Genomic DNA, 23967 nt, shown 5'->3' with positions numbered 1-23967 from the left:
CACACTTTGAGTCCTGTATGAAAGAGGTTATCTAATTATTTTACTGGCAGAAATTGCCCTATGGAAGCATGAAACTGCTATGGTATCTACTGTTTTACAAGTGCATAAATTATTCTGCTTTTGTAAGCATTGGGGGAACAATGCTAGTGGGTATTTCCCTTCTATTTACTGTCAATGTTTTGCATGTCGCTCACTTCCCCAGTTCTTGCCCAGTTTCATCACTCATTATGATTGCATAACTTATGCCCAGGATCTGGGTTTTCTTGACATTAACCTTGTGGGCACCAAACATAGCAGTTGATGTCATTCAGTAAACATAAACTCTACAAGGACTTTCAGACTTGAAAAGTCCAATTAATGCAACCTCTTATTCCAGGAAATAATATTTTTTGGATGTGAACAATATATAGACATGTTAATTATAGTACAGGCAACTAACGTTTTCCAATTTGGTTTGCCTTAGCTCATTATTCTTCACTACAGCTCTCTCTACATATAGCTACTATTTTACCAAAGCTGCAGTTGCAGTACTGCTTTGCCTCCTAGTGTGCTATACTAAGTATTTTAAACCACAATGCTCTGAACTTTTGCGCTGAGTTGGGGGAAAAGGTAGAATCTTTTTTCCAAAGATAAACCAAGTCACCCACCTTGTTAAGTTTGTCAGGAGTGGCAGCAACATGCAGTTCAAATAACAGTTCTGTAAGCATGGTCACAAACCCATCTCCCATATATCCTGCAAAAGTAAACAGGAAAAAAAACCTGGAGAAAAATGTCCCTTCAAATAATTTGACAATATCTTCTATTCCAAAAAGACACAAATTCTAATTATTTATAAAGACATCCCTTCTCTCTCTTCCTTCCTTAAATCTTGGCAAATGAGTAAGTTTCCTCATCACTATACTTCTACTTTCTTACCCATTCTTCAACAGATGTTGTTTCCACTTTCTATTTGGAAGCAATTTCAGTTCTTGTCATAAGAAATATACTGATCGCTAGTTTTCTATTTTTCTGTCTTACAACATTTTTGGTATAGCTTTATATAGAGATAATGGCACTGACTACACTATAAACGTGAGGCATTATTTAACTTGTAGATGCCACTCAGATTGGAGAATAAAAGGTTGTCCCAAAGGCCCCTGTGATGATATGGAAGCCTCTGAAGTGTCTTCACAGTACCAGTTGAGAAGAGTGCTTACCACTGCCTCACACTTCCAACCTACACAACACCAAAAAAGGATGTGCTAAACCCAAACCGACACAACTAAACTCAAAAACTAAGTTGGATAAAAATAAAAGATATAGAATACTTCTAAATAATATGAAAAAATAAAGAGCTACTTTAACTCAATGTGAAAATACTAAAATGTAGTCACAACAGATTACTGTTAAAAAAATACTATAATCAAATCATGTGATAAGTTGACTTTGTATTCAGATCAAAGCCTAATATGGCCAACAGATCTGGGCCAAGTTCAAGGTTCCAGTTTTGGTGTATAAAGCCCTATATAGCTTGGGACCAGGATACCTGAGAAACCGTCTTACCCCTAATATACCCAGTCGATCACTGCACTCTGCAGGTGAGGGGCTCCTGCAGATACCATCTTATCAGGAGGTCCATTCTGGACAACATAGGAAACGGACCTTTAGTGTGGTGGCACCTACCCTGTAGAATTCCCTCCCCTTAAATATTAGACAGGCACCATCACTGTTATCTTTTTGGCGCCTATTGAAGACCTTCCTCTTTCAACAAGCCTTTTGAGACCTTATCCCAGTCTGTGTCTGTGTTGGAATTGCTTTTTAATATGTTTTTAAACCTTTTTTTAAAAAAAACCCGCTAAGTTTTTAACCTCTTTTTTTAAAGATGTCTTCAAAGCTTTTTAAAATTACATAAATCTTCTGTTGTCATTACTTTAGTCTTCTTGACATTCAGCTGTAGTCCTGCTTTTGTGCTTTCCTCTTTAACTGTCATCAGCATTCATTTCAAATCATTACTAGTTTCTGCTAGTAGTATGGTATCATCTGCATATCTTAAATTATTGATATTTCTCCCTCCAGTTTTCACATCTCCTACATCTTGGTCCAATCCAGCTTTCCATATGATATGTTCTGCATATAGATTAAACAAGCAGGGTGATAAAATACACCCCTGTCTCAGACCCTTTCCGATGGGGAACCAATCGGTTTCTCCATATTCTGTCCTCATGGTAGCCTCTTGTCCAGAGTACAGAGTGCTGGTGAAAATTAGTTCCAGCTGTGTGAGATCATGGGATGCTACAGTTCTGGAAGTTTCCAGGCTATTTGTCCTCTGATTGGATGCCCAGTTGCTACATATTCTATTATAAGTAAGTCTATCAATTTGTGCCATTGCTTGATGTTTTGTGCTTCATGCCCTTGCTTTGGAATGCTAACCTCTGGGTGTGCTAACATTGGGAAATGTTATATTTCACTGGTATGCACTAGCTAGGTTAAGTTAGTTTTTTTGTTTTGTTCTGATGTATTTTTCCTAACCCCTTTTTACCCTATACCCATTTTCTTTTTACTATGTGTAGTTCTCTTATATGCTGCTGTTTTTAATTTAATTTTTAAAAAACTACCTCCTTGCTTACTGTAGTGTGGTTTATTGAGGTTAGCCTTTCAGAATCTAACTCTAGCGCCTTGACTGCTAAGCCTATCTGCTCCTGAGTAATCTTGGCCTAAGGCTCCGGGACAAGGGGTATGCATTTAACCTTGCCTCCTAGAATCTTGGGGCGTCCTGTAACCATCTGGGAAGTCTCCTGGCCCAGACTGGGTAGACCTAAGGAGTGGTGGCAACATACCATTGTTCTGGGTTGGACCTGATTGGGACCTTTGCTGGGGTTTGGCCACTTGGTGACCTCTTACTCTGGGTTTAGGGTAAGAGGCCACAGGAAGGAATTCCCATTACAGAAGGTTTTCCGAAACCTCACTTCGGGGATCAGGTTATTCATAACCAATTCATTTGTTTTGAATTAAACTTGTAGATCTCTCTCACTATCACACGTGATACACAGGCAATTGTGCAACTACCTTTCTTTCCTTCATTGTCTTCATTTTCTGACTCTTCTGGAAGGAAAATTGCTTTAATAGCAATTAAAGCATTTTTTGCTTTTTCCAAATCCTCTCCTTCAAGTGATGCTAAATAAGACTGTATCTGAAAGAAGAAACAAATAATACTGAGCATTTCAATATATCTGTAGTGTAATGTGTGAGAAAAATGGAGCAAAAGTGCCCTCACTGTCTACTCTGGTTACAATCCTTGTGTCAAAACCAATAGTCCCAGAGGAACAGACACTGTTGGCAGAAAGAATTCCATCCCCCCTGCATATTCCCGAAATCTGTTCTGGATTTTTGGGTGTCACTCTGGAGTAGATGGGGGGTGGGCATAGGAGTGGTGTACAAATTGTTCACTGGCAGTCTCCTAACCACAAAATGTATAAGGCCAGAACTGGTTAGCATTAATAACAAAACTGTGTTTTGTTTCTTCTGATTATTCTGTGAATTTGCATTGACCTAAAAAACTTTTTGATACTGCATACATAAACTGTTGTATCCAATGACATCTCTCTGTCCCTTTCTGTGCTGAGCAATGCTTTGTACTATGCATCCATCTATGTCTGCATCATCTATACAAATCCACATAGCGGCATTAATACAACATTGTGGGACAGACATCACTGCCAACATGACGCCATTTGTAGCGGCACATGGCATGATACTTACATTCTGAGCTTGACTCAGTTCAATAAAATAAAATAAATATGTAGGATCACTTATTCCATGTTTTGATATCATCAAGTAGTACATTTTCCAACCCTTGTTCCATACCAATACCTAGCGCTAATGGAGTTGGGTAAAAGCACAATGTGATGATGACATTGTAAAAAGGAAAAGATCCTACGCCTCATTGGAAGGTGGAGGGACTCAGCATGTGCTTACTGTTTTTGGTGACACCCCTTGTCTCATGTAACATTTAGTCTGCCCTTTCCTAGGTGTAAATGGGGCAACAGAAACAGTGAAGAGTCTTCATCCCAAATGAGATGTCTGGTTTTTTTCTAAGAAATGAGAAGGTTCTGCACTAAATTGGCACATATTTTTATGAACCTCAGGTTTAGAGCATTTGTGGAGATGACCTTCATACGTTTTGCATTTCAATGTTCAAAGAACTCTGCTTACACAGATCTTACAAAAGCAAGAGGGATTTGGGGTGGTGAAATGCACACAGGTTCGGCTCAAGCGCATTTCCACTAAAGAAACAGCTGGAAATGCATTGTAGGCAAACACAAAATACCTGTTGGCCAATAGACTCAGTTTGGTAAGTAGAAGATATTTTATTATCTTTCAGAATGTTTGGTGGAATAAGGATATTGGTAGGGGCAGAAAGTCTATGCATCTCCTGCTGGAAACTGCAGGAGGGGAGAATGCTCTTGTGCTGAGGACCTGCTTGTGGTTTTCCCATAAGCATATCTGGATAGCCACCATGAGAACAGGATGCTGGACTAGATGGGCTGCTGGCCTGATCCAGCAGGCTCTTCTTATGTTTTAATTTAATCAGATGGGCGAGGGACTTGCTTGGAGGAGAACACAGCATGTGTTTTTAAAGTGCTTTTTAAAAAATGTGTTTTTAAATTTGTATATTTGTTTTTAATGTTTTTAATTGTTGTAAACCGCCCAGAGAGCTTTGGCTATGGGGCGGTATACAAATGCAGTAAGTAAATAAATAAATAAATAGAGGGTGGTTATGAAAAGGGAGCATAACTGGAAGGTAGTGATGGTGATATTCATTTTGGTAGAAAACAAGGGACAGTGAACATTTCACTGGGGAATTGTTTTCAATGTAAAAAAACACCAACAAATTTATTAGAAGTAATGAGCAGAGAGAAGGTTAGAAATAGGTGGAATACTGTGGTGGGTGAATATTGTGCACTATGAACCAAAAATGGTGGAGAAATTACAAAATAGTGTCAGGCACTCTGAACCTACTGGCTAGCCTAGGACAGAGTATGCATTCAACTGACTAAATAAAAAAGTGCAAAGTGTTGTTCCTAAAGGGCTTCCTAGAGACAGGGTTTTAATCTTAGTGGGAGCTATTCTAGAGAAATATGTGCCAGTAAGCATTCTTGTTATCTTGATTTATACAGTCTGTGTATTATACCTTGACTTCACTTTCATTAGACAGAATTTCTAGAGCTTCCAGATGAGACAGACCCTGAAACTCATCAAAAAGCAACCCATAATGTGCTGTCTTTTCGAATGTGACTTGCTGGGCCAGTCTCTGCTTCTCTTTCTCTTTAGCTTCTCGCAACAGCTGTGGAAATATAGATCATAGTTGCTGGTTAATTGGTTGCATGGCAAATTTGACAGATTTTATCACCTTCAGATTCAGCTCCCCTGGGCAATAATAATAAAAATTGAGGTTAGATCTTACCAGCAGAGGAAAAATGCTTAATCGTGTTAAAATAATTATCATGAAATATTTTAAGCAGTTCTCTTTCTAAGTTTTCCAGTTAGTGGTGATTATAATTTGCTTATTGTTGTTTTTAAAGTGACCTCCACCTTTAAATATAACATCAAGTATAAATGATGAACTAAAACCACCATTTAGAACAAAAACAACAAGAAGAAGGTTTTATTCTATACACTGTCCATTATACTATGAGAATAAGTATATGCTCTTGAGGTTTCCCCATTCATTTCAATGAGGCCCGCACAGCAGAGCTTCCTGAAAGACTGTGCCCCATGTAGAGATGTGAAAGCCTAGAACAAAAAATGGGGAAAAAATTGGAAAAAATTTTCTTCTTCTTCCCTAAAGCCTTCCTCCCTCCAAAAACTGAATCAAATCCAGAAAAAAAAAAGAAAACGAAAAATGGGGGAAAAGTCCCTCACCCTGAATTTTTCTGTTTTTTTTCTGGGCCTTCACATCTGTAGCCCCATGGACCTAAGGGATTTGGTGGCCAGATGATAATTATAATAATTATTATTGAATCACTTCTTTCGCAAAGGTTAACTCAAAGTGACTTACATAAGCAAGCATTAAAAACAAGAGTAAAATGCTCATCACTAATATGTATAAAAGAGCAGATCCAACTCATCCCACCCCACTACAAAAATGAGCAGAAAATTATGGTCCACTACTGCCCCTAAAACCTGGGTTTAATACATGTTTAATTATGGGCTCTTTTGATGGGCTTGCATGCATGCTGTTGTCTCAGCCTCATTATTTCCCCCCTTCTATTACACGATTCCCTCCCTTCCATTACATGAGGAAAGAGCCCAATTGCTGTGACTGTAAAAGAGATAAGAACATATAAACCAATTTGCACACTAGTTTGTACCAGTCTACTCCTATGCACACATTACTATTGTGCAGGGCACAATCATGGAGTAGTCTTACTTCGCCCCACACATCAGATCTTTTCCCTTCAACAACTGTGTACTGCATGTAGGTGTCTGTATAAAAAGCCCAATGCACAAGCTCCTGCTCACAAGCAGGAGCTCCACACAATCAACCACACAACCAGATATTCTGATCACATGGAGCTCCTACTTGCAGATGGGGCTCAAGTGATGGCTTTTCCCTGTAAGCTACCATGTGCAACACACAGCTGTTGAAGGGAGAGGACCCAATGTCAGGGGTGGGGCTAAATGTGCATCCCCATTCAAGTCTCTATGTGATTATGCCCTATATGCAAGTAGCACATGCGTAGGGCTTCCATCTTATCTACTGTGTTTCCTTCTCATGTTCCATGTGATGCATATAGTTGCTTCTCACCCTGAGCATCAGTAGGAGCCAGCTCCTAGAGAATGGGAGGAAGAGTTGCATCAAAATAACAGTGCCAGCTGCAGGCAAGGGACCACCCATTCACATTGTTTACTGAACATTATAGAATAGGGAGTAGAGTGGGTAGACTAACAGATTAGGATGTCTCTCTGAAACTCTCCATCCTTTAATTTGGGATGCAGAAGAACTGCAACACAGTAAAAGAATTAGATTCTTATCTATGATTGAGCTTTCTGGTGATTAAACTGGATATTATTCTAGCTCTCTGGCTGATATTGTTTTTGGTTCTTTTTTAAAGGGTTTGTCTGCTTTGGACAGTTCACTTTGGAGGGCAAAAGTTCCAAGCTTTGCCCCAACCTTATGGTTGCATATTGCACTGTTCCTCTTGCTAGTCCATTCTCAGTAGGATACACAACTGCATTACAGAAATGAGATTTGGACTTAGCAACCATATTGCATATTTTGCAACACTGATTTGGAACAGCCGTAGGTGCTCTCCTGACTAAAAACTTGTTTATTTGTATAGTTGCTTTTGATTTTATTGCTGTGAAATTGTGATAATTGTTCAGCAAGTATTTTGAAACTGAATCAAAATATTGTATGAAGGGATAAAACTTAAATATTTCAATAAGGTTTTAAATAAAATGTAGTACGAATTCACCAAACAAACACTAACATGGTATATTGTCAGATGAATGTCTTCATTAAAAAGATGCTTCCCTGAAGAATACAGTAATTTAATGTCAGTGACCACGTTATCCAGTTATCATGTGCTGCTTCCTCTTGATAACAATTCATACTGAAGATGTAACATGTGAAACTGCTTAGCACATAAAAAACCCTGAAAATATATAGCGGACTTCCACACCAGTTCTGGATATTCCTGGAGACATCTATCACTGGTGTGGCAAATGCAAATTCCAAATGTGATAAATAGTAATATATCTTACAAGTTTTATATTTCAACCCTCTGCTCCACACTGTTGGCTTTTGCTGGTGAGGCTGTGTAAAATGCACAATCTGATGACATCACAATGGGGAAAATATGGCATATTCAACATGGGCATGCTGTTTTGGGTGAAATCTCCTTCTCCTGCCTAACATTTTGCTCTGCTCTTTAGTAAATCTATTATTATTTAATGTGCTACCCTCTGCATTGTTGGAAGGAAGATTCAAGAGGCTCCCCTATGGCGAGCGGACATGCCCTTGTGAAGTGGGGGAGGTGGAGACAGTGGGCCATGTTCTGTTGTATTGCTCCTTCTTTTGGGATTTACGACACATTTTTATCACCCCGATCCTACAAAAAATGCCCAGGGGCTCCGATGCAAGTTACGTTCAATATCTGCTGGCAGACCAGTATCCGCAGGTTGCATCCAAGGTGGCCAGTTTTTGTACTGCCTCCATTGTATGTAGAAGGAGGTTACTGTGTTCATTTTAATGTTGTTTTATGCTTTTATATACTGATATTTGTGATGTAGTTTTAAATTTGTTATTTGCCCCTTCTGGTATAATATAATACTGATGTAATATTACTTTATATTTGCTGGTCTACCACCAAAATAAATAAAATTCAATTCAATTATTATTAATAATCATAATTAAATTTGTTAGTTGCCTCATTCCACGGCTTCTAGGTAGTATACAAACACACTGGTAGAAACAGGGCAGAAGTCCTCATCCCAAATGGGAGGGTTTTTTCCCTAGAGCTGAAAAGTAGCTGCAATGAATTGTCACAGATTTTATGAAACAATGGTTTAGCCTTTGTGGAGTAAGCTAACTTCCACTTAGGATAAACTAGTATGAAAACTCACCACAGAGAAAGTAACTTAGGAAGCAACCTTTACTCACTCATACCTATAGCATCTAATGTGGCTAAGTGGTTACCCATTTATACTGATGATTAAACACAAATGTTCATGTGGCCCTTCAAAACCTTAAAAGCCTTCCTCCCAAAATTATAATTATTGTCAATTATACAGTTATTGTTGCAATTGCTTATGTCACTGTCTACAATTGCATTATTATAAAGATAGCTTCTTTCACCTGAGATAAGGAAACGGTTCGTTCCATCAATGTTTTGGTTTTTTTAAATCCAGGATCACTTTCTGCAAGGACATTCATAGTTTTCTTGCCAATGAATTCCAAAGCATCAAGTCCACCAGTTAAGACACTCTTACCCTGCTCAAAACAGAAAGAAATCTTATTTACTGACATTTTAAACACTTATTGTACGGAAGCAAATCTCATTAATTTTAATAGCTACTGCTTCTACATAAGTTTGCTTTGGATTTCAGACACCTTTTGAGTATGTAGCTATAAAGCTATACAGGAAGACTGAATCTGCAGCTTATGATCGCTTAACCCTCTGCTTTTTCTCTCCTTGCAAATGGTAGGATTTATGACTTAATTAGTCATCTCTCACACTAAATATGGATTCCAGACGAAAAAGTACTGCAGTTAAACATTTTAAATTAATTAAAAAGAAAGCCTTCATTGAATAAAACAGAGGAAGAGAGTACCAACATGGATATTAAACATGGATATTAAAAATTATTAATATTATCAAATCTGTTAGGCCAATGGTTTGTCAAGCTGGGGATCCTTCGGTTTTTCTTTGAGAAGATCAGTAATGGAGGATAAGCTTATCTGAAAGATGGCTTGCCTTCCATGACGGACCATCTTTTGCAATGCACGGGGGAGAGTTAGGCATCTTCTATGTGCCATCTCAGCTCATGTGTGACAATAGTGAGACCCATCAGACCTGATCAATGCTTCATTTGAACTGAGCATGCACACCATCCTAGAACACCCCCTCATCCCGAGATCCTCTGCAATGCATATGATTTCAATGGCAGATGTGGTGAGGTTCCTTAGCTGACAAGTTGATGTAGAAACAATTTTCCTGAAAGTAAAATGTGCTAGGGAAATCATTGGGAAATATTGAATGGATCAAACCAGATTCTGCTGGATACCTTACACTAATAAATACTCTGTAAATATTTTTAATACTTGAGAGGGTAGAGGCAATGAATGCCCTCTTTGATTTTGGCTAATTGGCAGCACTAATCATTTGGTCTGATCATAAATAACCATTTTTAGTTTGGGAGATTCTGCAGGCAGGCAGAGACTTTATATAATAAACTGCTTGTGGTGGCCTAAGGCAGTCTCTCTTTGAGGCCAAGATGATCACTCCCATGTCTTGCACACATATAGCATGACAAGGTATCATAGAAATGTTTGCATAATTCACAGAATTGACAGCTTCTGTTGTTGTCAATGTGTTTTGGGAGTTTATGAATCTCTGAGAAAGCCTGAAGCTTTTATAACACACAGTATCTCACAACAAAGCTCAGACTGAGTTCAGCTGTTTGGGGCTTTGGATATGAGATTCCAAAGTTGTCCACAGAGTAGATGTAGGAAGTTTGATGTGTCCTGCAAAGAAAAAAACAAAAAACTGTCTAGTAGGATGGCAGCTTCTGCCCCTAAAACTCCATGATGTGACAATTAAAAAAAGGAAACCCAGGATGAGACAACGTCATAATACACAATCTTTTTTCAAGAAATCAGATATTGGACTGACCATCCCATCCCTGAAAATGTTGGGAGATCCTGGGAATAGAATGGATATTCATTAGAGTAGGATTATCTTTAATACCAGCATGGTATGCCAGATTCCCATTTTGTAATGGAAAATTTCTGCCAGTTTCTTGTGTACAAAACCATGCTACAGAACTTTATAAGGAAAGATGTCTTAGATTTAGGGCTCATCACATGGCAGTTTAACCTGAAATCAAGTCTCCCTACACACCTATTAAATTTGCAGTGATCACATGACATAGGAGGCAAAGGGGCGCTGCTTTCCCCTTTAAATGTGAAGCAAATCAATTCACTTTAAATCCGAAAAGGGAAGGAAAAACCGTCTGTGCTTCGCATCTCTAAGCCATGTAGATGGTTAGTTCTGATGCTTTGGTGAGTCCCTGCCCACTCCCTCATCCTCCCTTTGTTTTTTTTTACTCTGGAACAAACTGAGCATGCTCGGTTGCCAAGGTAACCAGAGGAAGAGATGCTTTGACCTTAAGAGGGCATGGTCATTAGGAAGCTGTGAGATTAACCCTTTCCCTTCAGTATGAACGGAAAAAGTGGTTTGAAGGCTCATGTAAGGTAATAAGCGTGAACCTTTAAACCCTATCGTGATGAGAAAAGCTTTGTCTTTAATCCACAATTCAGCTGAAGTCAGCTGCAGTGTGAACCAGCCCTAAGATGATATAAGCTGTTTTAGGGTAAAAAGTCATATTTTAGATCTTAGGCAAGTTGTTATAACACTTAATTTTTCTAAAATTCAAAGCACTTATATTATTTCTCCATCAAGGTGTACTTTTTTAAAGAGTAAGACTGGGTTGGCAAAATTGGAAGATGAATACACCAAGAAAGACTAGGTAGAAGACTGTATTCTGCACTCTTCTTTCTTCCAGGTAACTCTCTTGACACTGTTCATCAGAATTCTGCCACAGCAGGGAGCCTATCTATGGCTGGAGTCCCCTCCAAACACTGCCCTCCAAACACCTGAACACTGGAAACATGGAGATACAGTATCTTACGAGTATTGCTAACACACATGTATTTAGCCCAAAATCAACACAGTATTGAAAAATATAAATATTATATCTGTCAAGGGGTAAAAATGTATCAATAATATTGTAATACTGCAATCCAAAAGAATAATCTCCAAAAGTTCTATGCAAAACGTTCTTATTCTGTCTAAAGAATAGTATGATCCACTCCAGAAATGATGCTTCATACGTACTGCAACACACTCCAACAGAATGCGGATCCATTCCCCTTTTTGATATGTACCTTATTCATGGAACCTATACTTCTAATTGGCTCCAAACCAGACTATAAACAAGTTATGATATTTCAGTGCAATACCTGGGAATTAGAATTCAGTACACAGGACTATTATATTGAATAGGACTATAGTATATCATTAGCAAAATCTGAGAGTCAACACTCTACAATAAGAACAGTAAAGAAATATTTCAGGGTGCTTACATCTTAGTGAAACAGACAAGGGGTCGGACAGGGAGAGCAGCATTGTCACGTTGTGTCCATGTGTTGAACTCCCTCATACTTCATCAAATGCTGCTCCAGACAGTTCCCTGACTTTTTGCAATGGCTTTTGGGGAGACATGAGCAAAAGCAGCGGGAAAGTGGAACAAAAAAAGCCCTTGTGTACACACATAATATGCAGCCCTTTATATTTCAGCCAATATATTCAAACAAGCACAATATAAATCACAACAATTTACAGTTTTGCTAGTTTTATCTTAGAGGAATACACAAGTGAGGTGTAATTACGAAGGATTTTTGTGTGTGTACATATTGGGATATTTGCCAAAGAGCCACAGTGATCCAATAATCATTTAAACATACAATCCAAAAGAATAATCTACAAAACTAGCACTTAAATAGATGACTAAAATTTTGTAGATGACTCTTTTCAATTGTATTTTTAAATAATTACTGGATCATCATTGCTCTTTGAGAAATATATATAATATATACTTTTCAGTGGGATACTTTCTTGGGTTTCTTGCTTACCCCCCTTCCTTCCCCTCTTTTTGTCACTAGAATTGCTTACAGTATTCTGTACGGCGTTAGTTATGGTTGAAAACATTCCACGTGATCCAGGAGATGAAGGCAAAGGTGTGTTCTCTGAAGAGCTGTTCTGTGTCTCATCCATGTCTTAAACGAAAACAAACAGCCCAGAAGCAAATAATGTCAGAATGTGATCACAGAATTCCTATTTGTAGTTAGACAAAAATAACAGTATCGTGTTCACATTAGCAACATGTTGCCAAGACAATACATTAGCACCTGTGACTGGGCTTTCAGCTGTGTCAGGATGTATATTTTCTGAAGATCCAGAAGAAGGGACATGAATTCTGAGGGTGGCTGCTTTTTCCTTAACTGCTGTTAATCCTTGGCCTGCAGCGACAGAAATACATTTCATATACAACAGTTCTGCACAAATATGCTACTGAAAATCTGAAAGAGACAAAATAGGTGAAATAATACTTGTTACCGGACCACTTTCATGCACTGGAAAACCTGCTGAGAGCCTTTAGTTCTGTTTCAGCCTCAACAACCCACCCCTAAACACAATATGGAAATAATGATATTGGTCTACTTTTCAGAGTTGTTGTAAAGATTATGTCAATGCATGTGAAATGCTTTGAACACTAAAATGTGCAATACAAATGCAAAACATTATGATTTCGTTAACAATGCTACAAAACATAGAACCTGGCTTTTCTAAATCTGTATGGTAAGTAAATAGTCACTGTCCTGAAGCCACTACAGGAAGTTACTGGTTAAAGCTCAACTAATCGTATTTATACTTCATCATTAACCCTGGATTTAATGACATTTGTACAGACAGAAGCTAAGCTCTATCCATCACAATGCATTTAGCTAAATTATACATTCTAATGTTCAGACTCATATTTAAAAGCACTGCATGTATCTCCTTTTAGTTTAGATTGATGCCACTGAATTTCTGTCTAGCTAGTCATATATCCATCCAGAAGAGCATACATCAGTGGTAGGATTTTGGGGGGCACAATCCAGCCAAATTTCAGCACTTTTCAAGCAAGCTAAGAACACTTACTAGGAAGAAAACTAGTAAACATACATGGTGAGATCATGTTGCACATTACATAGTCTTCAACACGAGAGTTCAGTTTGACTTTGCTGGATCACTCCCTTTATTGTTATGGGCAAGATGTGGTTAATTGAGTGGAGTTTATAAATCAAAATATAAGTAAGCATTTTATGAGAAACTGCCACAGCGGTAAAATAGATTGTTATTCATTTGGAACAAACTGTATTTTTATGCTTCAACGAAATCCAATTAGAACGAGATGCAATAAAGGGCTAGGAATATGGATGAGAAGGAAGGTTCTGGTAATGCTTCAAGGTTTTATGATCACTAGCTTAAATACTCATGAGATGTCCAATGAATTTAGTAGACACTATCAGGCAAACATCATCCCACCACAAAAGATATTGCAAGACTGCAAAACAGCATTGCTGGGAAATGGTATGAAAGGGCAGAAACATACGTGGAGGAGAAAAACAAAAGAGCCAAAATGAGGAGGCTCTTCAGAAGCAGAATTTTATCCTGCTGAGTGCTTGAAATTAAAGTGTTTACCAACCTGACAGTTTTTGATCCTATACTTGCTTTGCTGTATGCTGGGCAGGGATAGATCTGATTCCCAATTCTGTTGCACTGGAGGAGAGAAACTACACTGGCATTGTGCCCTGTTGTGCTGGCAGTATGTATCACTGGCACAACCACTACACCAGTAGGGCACAGGTAATACAAGAAGAACCTCTACATGGATTCAGGGTTATGGCCAGAGGGGAGAAGCATTAAGCTCAGATACTGCGAGCTTATGTCTGAGGGAAGCTCTGGAACTTGTGTGGATCTTAGGTAGCATTGGGTGATTGTTTTTTAGTCCCCTGGCAGTTGTGCTGTTCGGTGCTGCATGGTACCATCTTATCCCCAGTGCTATTTAATATCTATATGACGCTGCTGGGAGCAACCATTAGGAGTTTGGGGCAAAGTGTCATCAGTATGCTAATGACACTCAGCTCTACTTCTCCATAACATGCAAAGCAGGAGAGGCTGTGTGGGCCCTGGACCGTTGCCTGGACACCAGTGGTGGGATGCATGAAGGAAAATAAGTGAGTTTGAATCCTGGTAAGACAGAGGCACTGTGAGTAAGTAGTTCCCATGTCCAAGAAATTGGTCAACTGCCTGCCCTGAATGGGGTTGTACTCCCCTGAAGGAGCAGGTGTGCATCTGGGCCTACTTCTGGACTCAGCTCTGTCACTGGAGGCCCAGGTAGTCTCAGTGGCTAGAAGTGCCTTTTTATCAGTTTCACCTGGTATGACAACTATGACCATTCCTGGATCAGGAGAGCTTGGGCACAGTAGATCAGGCGTTGATGACTTCAAGATTGGATTACTGCAATGCACTCTATGTGGGACTTATTTGCACTTGTCCTGGAAGCTGCAACGAGTGCAGAATGCTACAGCCAGATTGCTGACAGGAGTGAGACCCTGTCAGCATATATTGCCTCTGATCAGGGATTTGGGCAGGTTGGTGATTTGTTACCAGGTCAAGTTCAAGGTGTTACTACTGGTACATAAAACTCTTAACAACTAGGGACTATTTTACTTGCAGTACTTACCCCATATGTGCCCACTCGAGCACTTTGATCTGTGGAACTGGCCCTTTTACAGGTGCTGCATAATACTCATTACATGCTTGTAAGAAATGGTTCTTATAGCGTGGCAGCACCTACTCTTTGAAACTCCCTTCCCACTGACATCAGGCAGGTGCTTTCACTGTATTCCTTTCAGCATCTGCTTAAAACTTTTTCTGTTTAGGCAAGCCTATCCAGATTAGGGATGTGCTAGAATTCTGCCCAGTTCAGATTTGGTACAGAATTTCCCATTAATTCATTTATTTGCTATAGTTGCGGATCAGATTTTTATGTAGTGATTTTCCACTGCTATTTTAGGAAATGTTTTTAAAATATTTATATTATCTTGATATTTTTATCAATATTTCTTTCAATTTAACATTTTCTTTAAAAATATCTATATTAGTATCAATATTTTTCCGAGGGGGAACAATGGATCAGTAAGAGCAGCAGCTGGTGGACAAAGAACGAACTTGAATCAATACTAGTATGTAAGGTTGATGGAATTCTTTCGAACGAGCACTGACCAATGGATCCCATCCCTAATCCAGACACATAGATGTTGTGTGTTGTAATCTTTGTAGTTTATGGTTGTTTAAAGTGTTTTTAAAGTGTTTTTAATTACTTGTTTTTAACTTTTATTGATAATTTCATTGTCTTTTGTAAACTGCTTAGTTTTTTTTACAATCAACCAGTACATACATTTTGTTAAATAAATAAAAATAATTAAATTAATGCAATGATTGGTGAGTTACAGCAGGGTTGCCAGAGATACTGCCATAATACCACTTGTTCCTATTGCTATTATTTCTCTAGCTATTTGATTGCTAGGAGCACAAAGGGCTGCCACTATGTTGCCCTGGCATCACAAAGTACAGTGGGGCCAAAGGTTTGATCAGCCCCTTATAATCTACAATGGAATTGTGTGTTATGCACTGAAACCATGACACATGACAGGAAAGCATTTGTAGTCTCACAAGGAAGTGACCGGAACAACCTTTTTTTCTTGTTCCTCCCAGTCTCACAAAACAATTATTATAATAATTTGGAAAATACGTATTTATTTTGATAGATCTGCTACTAGTTTATAAAGGAGAGTAAAACTGTTTTTCTTCCCATAGCATATTCAAGGTCCATTTCAGTTATGGTACACCTAGAAGGCAGTTCCTCCACTGCGGGTTATGCCGCTGTGCAATCCACCTTAGGCCACATTGCAACCCACCAATGGGTCACGATTCACCAATAATTCATCACTTTTATTTTTCTCCTCCAAAAACAAAACACAAAAACATGCACATTGGGAATTGTAAGGAGCTGTCAGCAGGTGACTCCCAACTTCAGCCCTCTCTGATCTCATCATTGCTAAATATGAACACCAGTGGACCAGAAATTGGCTGGCATGGTGACCAGATGGGAGCAAAGGCCAGGGCAGGTTCCAGAGGGCAGCCAAGTCGGGCTCTGGCCGAGGGCCTCTGGGGCCCAGAGGGGCACCTGAAGGGCTTCTCTTTAGGGTGGGTGGCTAGTGCTCCCATTCTGTGATCTGCGGCAGCATCGGCTCCCAACCCTGCTGCTGATCACAGAGAGAGAGAGCTCCCAGGCAACCCCCCTACAACCATGCAGGCCCACAACACCCGCCTGCACATCCCACCTACCTCTCCCATTGAGGTGAATGCTGGCCACGCTGCATGCATGCGTGCCATCAACCAAGATGGCAGTGGAGGCATCAGTCCCTTTGGGAAGCCTTGGCCACCATTTTGGCTGATGGCAGGTATATGTGTGTGCAGCATGGCCAGCATTTACCGCAGCGGGAGAGGTAGGTGCGGGCGGGTGCCTAAGGGCCCAGTCATGCCTGGCGCCAGCCCTAGCATCGGCCTCACCCTTATTGACAGATACACACCTAGACAAACACCAAGAGGGGAAGCAGCAGCCATATAAATGGGAAGCTCCACAGCCTAAGGAGGCTAGAAGCCTTTGAAATGCGGGGGGGGGGGAGGGAGATGGGGAAGAAAACTAGACAAAATAAGAAGAGATAAGTATTCTGGACTATGGGGCAGGGAGAGAAGTCAGGCAAAGTCTGTGAGTGATGGAACTCCACAGCTCTGTAGAGGGGGAGGATAACAGAGAAAGTAAACTTTGGGACTGTATAAGAATAGATTTATTTATTTATTTTATTTCATTTTTAAACCGCCCATAGCGAATAGCTCTCTGGGCAGTGTACAAAAGATTAAAAGTACAGAAATACAAAATATCACAATAAATAAACTGAAACAAAGAGATTTAAAATTGTAACATTAAACGCATTAAAATGCCTGGGAGCATAGCCAGGTCTTAACCTGGCGCCGAAAAGATAGAAGCGTCGGCGCCAGGCGTATTTCTTCGGGGAGGCTATTCCACAATTCAGGGGCCACTACAGAAAAGGCCCTAGATCGAGTAACTGTCCTCCGGGCTTCCCGATGGGTTGGTACCCGGAGGAGGGCCTTAGACGCTGAGCGAAGTGACCGGGTCGGTTCAGAGCGGGAGAGGCGTTCCACAAGATACTGCGGTCCCACGCCGTGTAAGGCTTTATAGGTCAAAACCAGCACCTTGAATCTGGCTCAGAAGCAAATAGGTAGCCAGTGCAAACGGGCCAGAACAGGTGTTATATGCGCTGACCGGCTGGTCCTCGTCAGCAGTCTGGCTGCTGCGTTTTGCACTAGCGGAAGCTTCCGAACTGTCTTCAAGGGCAGCCCTACGTAGAGCGCATTACAGTAATCCAACCTAGAAGTTACCAGAGCATGAACAACTGAGGCGAGGTCATCCCTGTCCAGATAGGGGCATAGCTGGGCTACCAACCGAAGGTGGTAGAATGCATTCCTTGCCACCGTGGCCACTTGCGCCTCCAGAGACAAGGAAGGATCGAAAAGAACCCCAAGACTACGAACCTGTTCCTTCAAGGGGAGTGTAACCCCATCTTCAACAGGGTAAGCATCCACCATCTGGGCAGGGAAGGCATTCACCAACAGTGTCTCAGTCTTGTCTGGATTGAGTCTCAGTTTATTAGCTCTCATCCAGTCCATTATCGCGGTCAGGCAGTGATTCAGCACATCCACAGACTCACCTGTAGAAGATGAAAAGGAGAAATAGAGCTGCGTGTCATCAGCGTACTGGTGGCAACGCACTCCAAAACTCCTGATGACGGCACCCAGAGGCTGCATGTAGATGTTAAAAAGCATGGGGGACAAAACCGACCCCTGAGGGACTCCACAATGGAGAGTCCAAGGAGTCGAGCAATGTTCCCCAAGTACTACCTTCTGGTGACGATCCGCCAAGTAGGCAAAACTATTATTTCCTGATGAAAAGAGGCTGGGACTTCCTGTAGAGATTATAGCCTCACCAGGTCTCCTCTAAAACCCTGAAGCAGACTTGGGGACTCTGAAGGAAAGTAGGCTGCTGAAGGTTGCCAAATCCTCTAAAGGGGAAAGTAAATTGTTACAGGAACATATAAGCCACTTTAGTAATATCTTCTAAATCTAACAGCATAAATCTAAGTGGCTTCTGCAGGCTACCTTTATTTCTCTTCTCCTCTGTATTGTTTTCATTCGCACTATATCTTTTTAAGTTGCAGTGATAACAATTATACTGTAATCTTTGGTACTGTTGTGTTTGTGGTTTGGTTTTTTTAAAATAGCAATAGGGCAATACACAGATATTTCTGGGAAGCAGCCTTACCAATCCAACTTATCTTTCCTGTGTACATGTACCTAATTTCAGAATACCCTTCCCCAAAAAGACAATACAGGCTAGGTTTTTTTTCTTATGCACAGTCTTTTTCTAATGCACACCCCAACTGCTTTCTGTTTCTGCAGTTCTTTCTTGGCTTAAAGAAAAATCCCTGCATGTCTTCATTTTCAAGAAAACCTATGCACAAAAACTTTGCTGATCATGTTTCTGACATCACAACATTTTAAAAAAGATGTATCTAACTATAAAAAAAATATTTTAGGAAACCCATCTGCTCTTCTGCTGGGAAATATTAATTTATTGGGTATATAATCAAGGTAGTTAACCTGAGGATAATTAAAAGAATACAAATTGTTGTTTGAAGACATTGAAAATGAAATTACTTCTCAGTTGTTAAAAAAATAAAAAACATCTACTGTATTGGAAAGAGAAAACCTGGGCATTGCAAGATCAGTTTTTAGGGTTGAAGAAGCGTATCAGTTTTACCTCAATGAAATTTAATTATTTTAGGAATTACTTTAAATTTTGATTGATCACACATAACTGCACATGCAGTTGTTCAAGCGCATGGAGTTTTAACAAATAAAGCAAGATGCAGCAAACATTTGTCATGCTGGACTGGGCAAATGGCAGGCTGGTGGTAATATGAATACTAAGCAACAGGACAAGGAACAGAACTGAAACTCTATTGCCACAGAGCTATATACAGTGTGTTTTGATTACTGCTGCTTAATCACTGAGGGACTGATCCACAAAATAGTTAAGTTGAAATAACTTAAATCTAAGTACTTTTACACTTAAACTGGCTTAAAGTTTAACTTAACCACTTAAACAACTTAAACACTTAAAGCTGTGAGGGGGTGAGTTTTATTCTAGCATTTGGCTATGGAACCACTTCTGTTATCTAGTGGAATAAGCCAGTTTTTGCAGGCCACATAAGATGAATGCTGCAACAGAATAAGCATAAGCTGACAATGACATTTGGTTTCCTTGGATCAATGAGGCTTTGATCAAGTAACACCTTGTGGGATGGGGGAATCTGTTCCACTTTCTCTCTTTCAGGAGCAGCTGAAGTCTCAAGAGATGACTAAGAGGCACTAAGTGATGAGCCATCATGTAATGCTTTGCTTATGTACATACAGGCGGGCCCCGCTTATATGGCAGGTTCCATTCCGGACCCCCACCGTAAAGTGGAAATCGCTGTAAAGCGGAAATCGCCATAAAGCAGAACCCCATTGAGTATAATGGGGCGCGTTGTGCAAAAATGCCACAAAATCGGCTTTCAAACGGGGAATTTAAAGCCGCCGCATTAGCGGAATGCTGGGAAGCGAAGCGCCGGTAAGCGGGGCCCTACTGTACACATATGAACCAAAACATATTTGATCCAAAGGTTCTGAATGATTCTTCTTCCCATCTTTTTAGGGCTAAACCAACGGTTACAACATAGTTGTGTCTAATGTTGGCCTAATGACTGATTTTCCCTTTCAAAGTACTTTTGGGAATGGGGTGACTTGCAGCAGAGAAGGAATGTAAGGGAGGAGAGTACATAGCCTTTTCCCCTGCAACACATTTCCCTTGAAACCTTCCCCTGACCTAATTTCCCAGATAAATATTGCTAGTCCTATGTTTATTTGAAAATGTGGATCTGAATCCCAGCAGGGAGAAAACTGGCTGGGAGCAGGAGAATTTCAGGGGAAAATGAGAAAGCAGGGAAAGACTTAAGCAGCTGCCAGGCTAATGTTATATTCAACTCCATTACACATTTTATTTTGTCCCGAAAAGAAAGACATGTATTACAGTTCATGCTGGTGTCAAGGGCTTACTCACACCATGAAGAAATCAAAGCACTTCCTTTTAAAAACTCGTATATAATTACTTTATGGTTTGGATACTTAACAACTGTGGCAGATGCTGTTGAAAACAGGGATTTGCCCCACGATCCCCAAGTCGTCCATCCACTCCCTTTAGGAGATGAATTCATGTCCTGTAGAAAAATGTTAAGGACACTGTCAGCTATTTGTATTTTTCAAATATAGCTACTGATATCTGGAGAAACGGAACAAGGGAGAAGGGTGATATGTCCCCCACTCACCTGAGATTAGACTGATTCACCCATCACAAAAATAAATACACCAGGGCTTACCATGGACCAGCAGTGTGCTCTTGCACACTGCTCATTTGCCCCTGCCTCATTCCATGGTGCCTAGTGCCAGGAGAAACAAACCAATAGGCTTGGCTTAGCGTTATGTGCAAACCAGCACTCCTGGTGATGAGCAGTAGTAATTTTTCATTTTTGAATGGAACCATCAACATGCTGAAAGCATGTTTTCGAGGAAAAATAGCTTCAGGATATCGCCCTTTAACCGCTTCAATAACCAAGCTTACATTAGAACAATGGTTTGCAAAGTGGGCTCCAGAAAATTGTATGGTTCTTTGGAAGCTTAATGAGGATTTCCCAAGAACATGATCAGTAATGATGGACAACTTTCCCCAAAGGATAACTTGCCTAGCATTACCATTTCCCCCCCCCCAAATGCACAGCTGCAGAGGAGTGTGAGATATATAGTATGGCATAAACTCTGATAACATGGGATGATTGTGAGGCTCAACAGGCCTGGCTCATACCTTTCATCAGCTACAAGTGATGCCTAGAACATCTCTTAGTATCTCCTGCAGTGCACAGGGACTCTAAGAAGTTCAAAGTAGAAATGGTGCCTTGAAGCAGGAAGCATGACTGAAATGAAGTATTAAGGAAACTAATAATCTTACTGGTTTTTTAGACTGTTACCAACTTTTTAAATATGTCAGCCATAACAGGGACCAAGTGCCTTGGCTGAAGTGAAACTGGTATATTGGGTGCTAGGTGGGAAATTATTTATGTGTATGATTCTCTTCACCCACTGTCAGATGTAGCGAATGAAAAATCTCCTGTTGCAGCCTTTGGTTTATATCCCATTCTCTTGAAATCAATCAGGCATTTCTTCAGCTTACATTCCAACAAGAATGAAGAATTAGCTGAATGCAGTCTGATTGAAAATTGATTAAATTCTGCTGACTGGAGAGAAAAAAGGAGCTATTGCTGCTATAGTTTTATGATTGATTAAAGGCACAAGCAATAATGCTGCGGCTGCCTGTTCTATACTTCCATCTAGCCAAACTCTCAAATTTCATGAAACGTAACTTTCATGAAACCGAGGCAAGTTCAATCATATACAAAGGTTAGCTTTTACCTTTTGACCATTCTTCGCTTTTAATGTAGCGTGCATCCCTTAGTCTCTAGTCTAGAGGATGATGTGCACACAGGAGAAACAGTATGACCACGAGATGGGAAGCAATGCATCTCTATGCATGGGGCATAGACACATGCACTGCTTCTACCAAAAGTAGTGGCAACCCTGCACATAATTTCACAACTGATTTGCCTCCCCAGGGACCAGCTGAGGTGCATGGAGGGAAGAGTATGTTAATCTCTCTCCCACTACAGGCAAGACATCTACCAAACATGCTGAAATATGGTGGGGGAAAGGATGCCATTGTGCAGCTCACATAAATCTATTCCATGGGGGACAATCAGTACAGTTCTGTGTTCAGAGCATGCAGAAGATATGTTTCTTCCACACTGACAAAACCTTTGCCATTGTTGTTAACAATGATGATTAGCCTGTTTTCAAAACTGAATTAACTGAATTGTTGGTTATGGATTCTAAAAATTATTAAATATACATATATCATTTTTCTTAGCAGCAATCCAATTACATCATAATGTAATGACAGATCTTGTTAATGTTTTGGTGTATGATATTGTACCCCTGTTTTCTTGGAATGCATTCCTGGATAGTTCACAGAGACTCCTAAAGTTCTGCAGTCAAGCTATAATGAAAGTAAAAAAGGGGGCAGTTTATGATACATTTTCCACTTTGGTAAGGATGATTACTCAAGTAATATTTGAACTGATAACCCAAAACAGCAACTATTGTGCATTCCCAAACATTTATATCTCCACAGATACCAAAGGCATACTATAACCCACACTTAGAAGAATGCAAGAATATTATGCAAACACGTATTACATGGACAAAAGCATAGTTCGTTATTTCTATTAGAATTTATGCTTCTGTAATGCCACCTTCATTAAGAGATGGCAATTCACATTCCTTTAATATGTTATATGGGAGTGTACAATCACCAAAACGTGGCCAGGTGAGGGGTTGGTGAAGCACTCTATGAAGGGCTGGCACTACCATTAGGTAGAGTGAGTTGCTGCCTTAGATAGCAGATGCTGGTGGTTGGGGAATGGTGGCAAAATGTTGAAGGAAAGAGCTATGTGTGCTATGTGGTCTGCTCTGTGTCCCTTAAGCTAGCCTGTTGCTCTTTGGTGCAATGGAAAATGCTGTCTCGTCACCAGTATTGAACTAAGATTCAGCTGCTCAGTTTGATGGCTTCTGTACATGGAATGGGAGGAAGCACCATCTTGTCCTTTACCTCAGATAGTAAAATGTCTTTGGGCCCTGACATTACTAGGTTAAACTACAACAACAGATTTCATGTGCAGAAGTTTCTTTGTATTGTGTAAGCATAAGGGAAGGAAGGATTAAAGGGTACAAGATAAAGGTTAAACTACATATTACAGTAAACACAGAATAGGACTGCTGCTGAAAATGGCAACCCTGTACCAATTTATCTCAACTTTCACTGTAACATGCATGCATGTGTATGTGTGGTCAACTTAACTTTGCACTAAGGACTGTGTAAAACAGAACACACCTTTGAGTGTGTTGTATGAGCAAAGTAAATAATTAACAGATTTTAAGCATTCTTACTAGGCCACTCTCTTCGTTCATCTCTTCAGATCCAGGTTCTGGGTCAAGGCTGACAGACTCACTGCAGTCGATAGGAACATCCTTAGTTATGTCTTCACTGGAATATTTCTCATTTGAATGATGCCCTGAGGTTGTCAGGTCCCCTTCCTGTTTGTTGCTAGGGCTTTCAGAAAGTTGCCTGTCATCATCTTGTGGTGGTATTTGTTCTGTCTTTTCGTTGGGCATTGCTCTGTCAGAAGCTGAAACATTATCACCAGATTCCAATATTTCCTCATTTTTCTCTTGAGTTAACGCATCACTTCTGGCATCTGACATTTTTAATACTGCAGGAAAAGAAAGAAATCAATATATTCGCAAT

At 40.0% G+C, this 23967-nt stretch overlaps 1 protein-coding gene across 3 annotated transcripts in view; it reads right to left on the bottom strand.

Moving 5' to 3' along the window:
• FAM114A1 (family with sequence similarity 114 member A1) overlaps positions 1–23967 on the bottom strand; it is a 61924-nt gene that overhangs the window by 21637 nt on the left and 16320 nt on the right. For all 3 annotated transcript variants that reach the window (XM_061584029.1, XM_061584028.1, XM_061584030.1), the window contains exons 3-10: positions 23610–23932; positions 20687–20773; positions 12674–12785; positions 12438–12541; positions 8840–8974; positions 5171–5323; positions 3046–3169; positions 648–733 (exon numbers count right to left, since the gene is read on the bottom strand). In XM_061584029.1, the coding sequence (XP_061440013.1) occupies positions 648–733; positions 3046–3169; positions 5171–5323; positions 8840–8974; positions 12438–12541; positions 12674–12785; positions 20687–20773; positions 23610–23924 (1116 nt within the window). In that variant the 5' untranslated portion in view covers positions 23925–23932. The remainder of the gene's footprint in view (positions 1–647; positions 734–3045; positions 3170–5170; positions 5324–8839; positions 8975–12437; positions 12542–12673; positions 12786–20686; positions 20774–23609; positions 23933–23967) is intronic.

Source organism: Rhineura floridana, chromosome 9 (genome assembly GCF_030035675.1).
Source record: "Rhineura floridana isolate rRhiFlo1 chromosome 9, rRhiFlo1.hap2, whole genome shotgun sequence".
NCBI lineage: Eukaryota > Metazoa > Chordata > Lepidosauria > Squamata > Rhineuridae > Rhineura > Rhineura floridana.
This window is presented reverse-complemented; position numbering and strand designations above follow the sequence as displayed.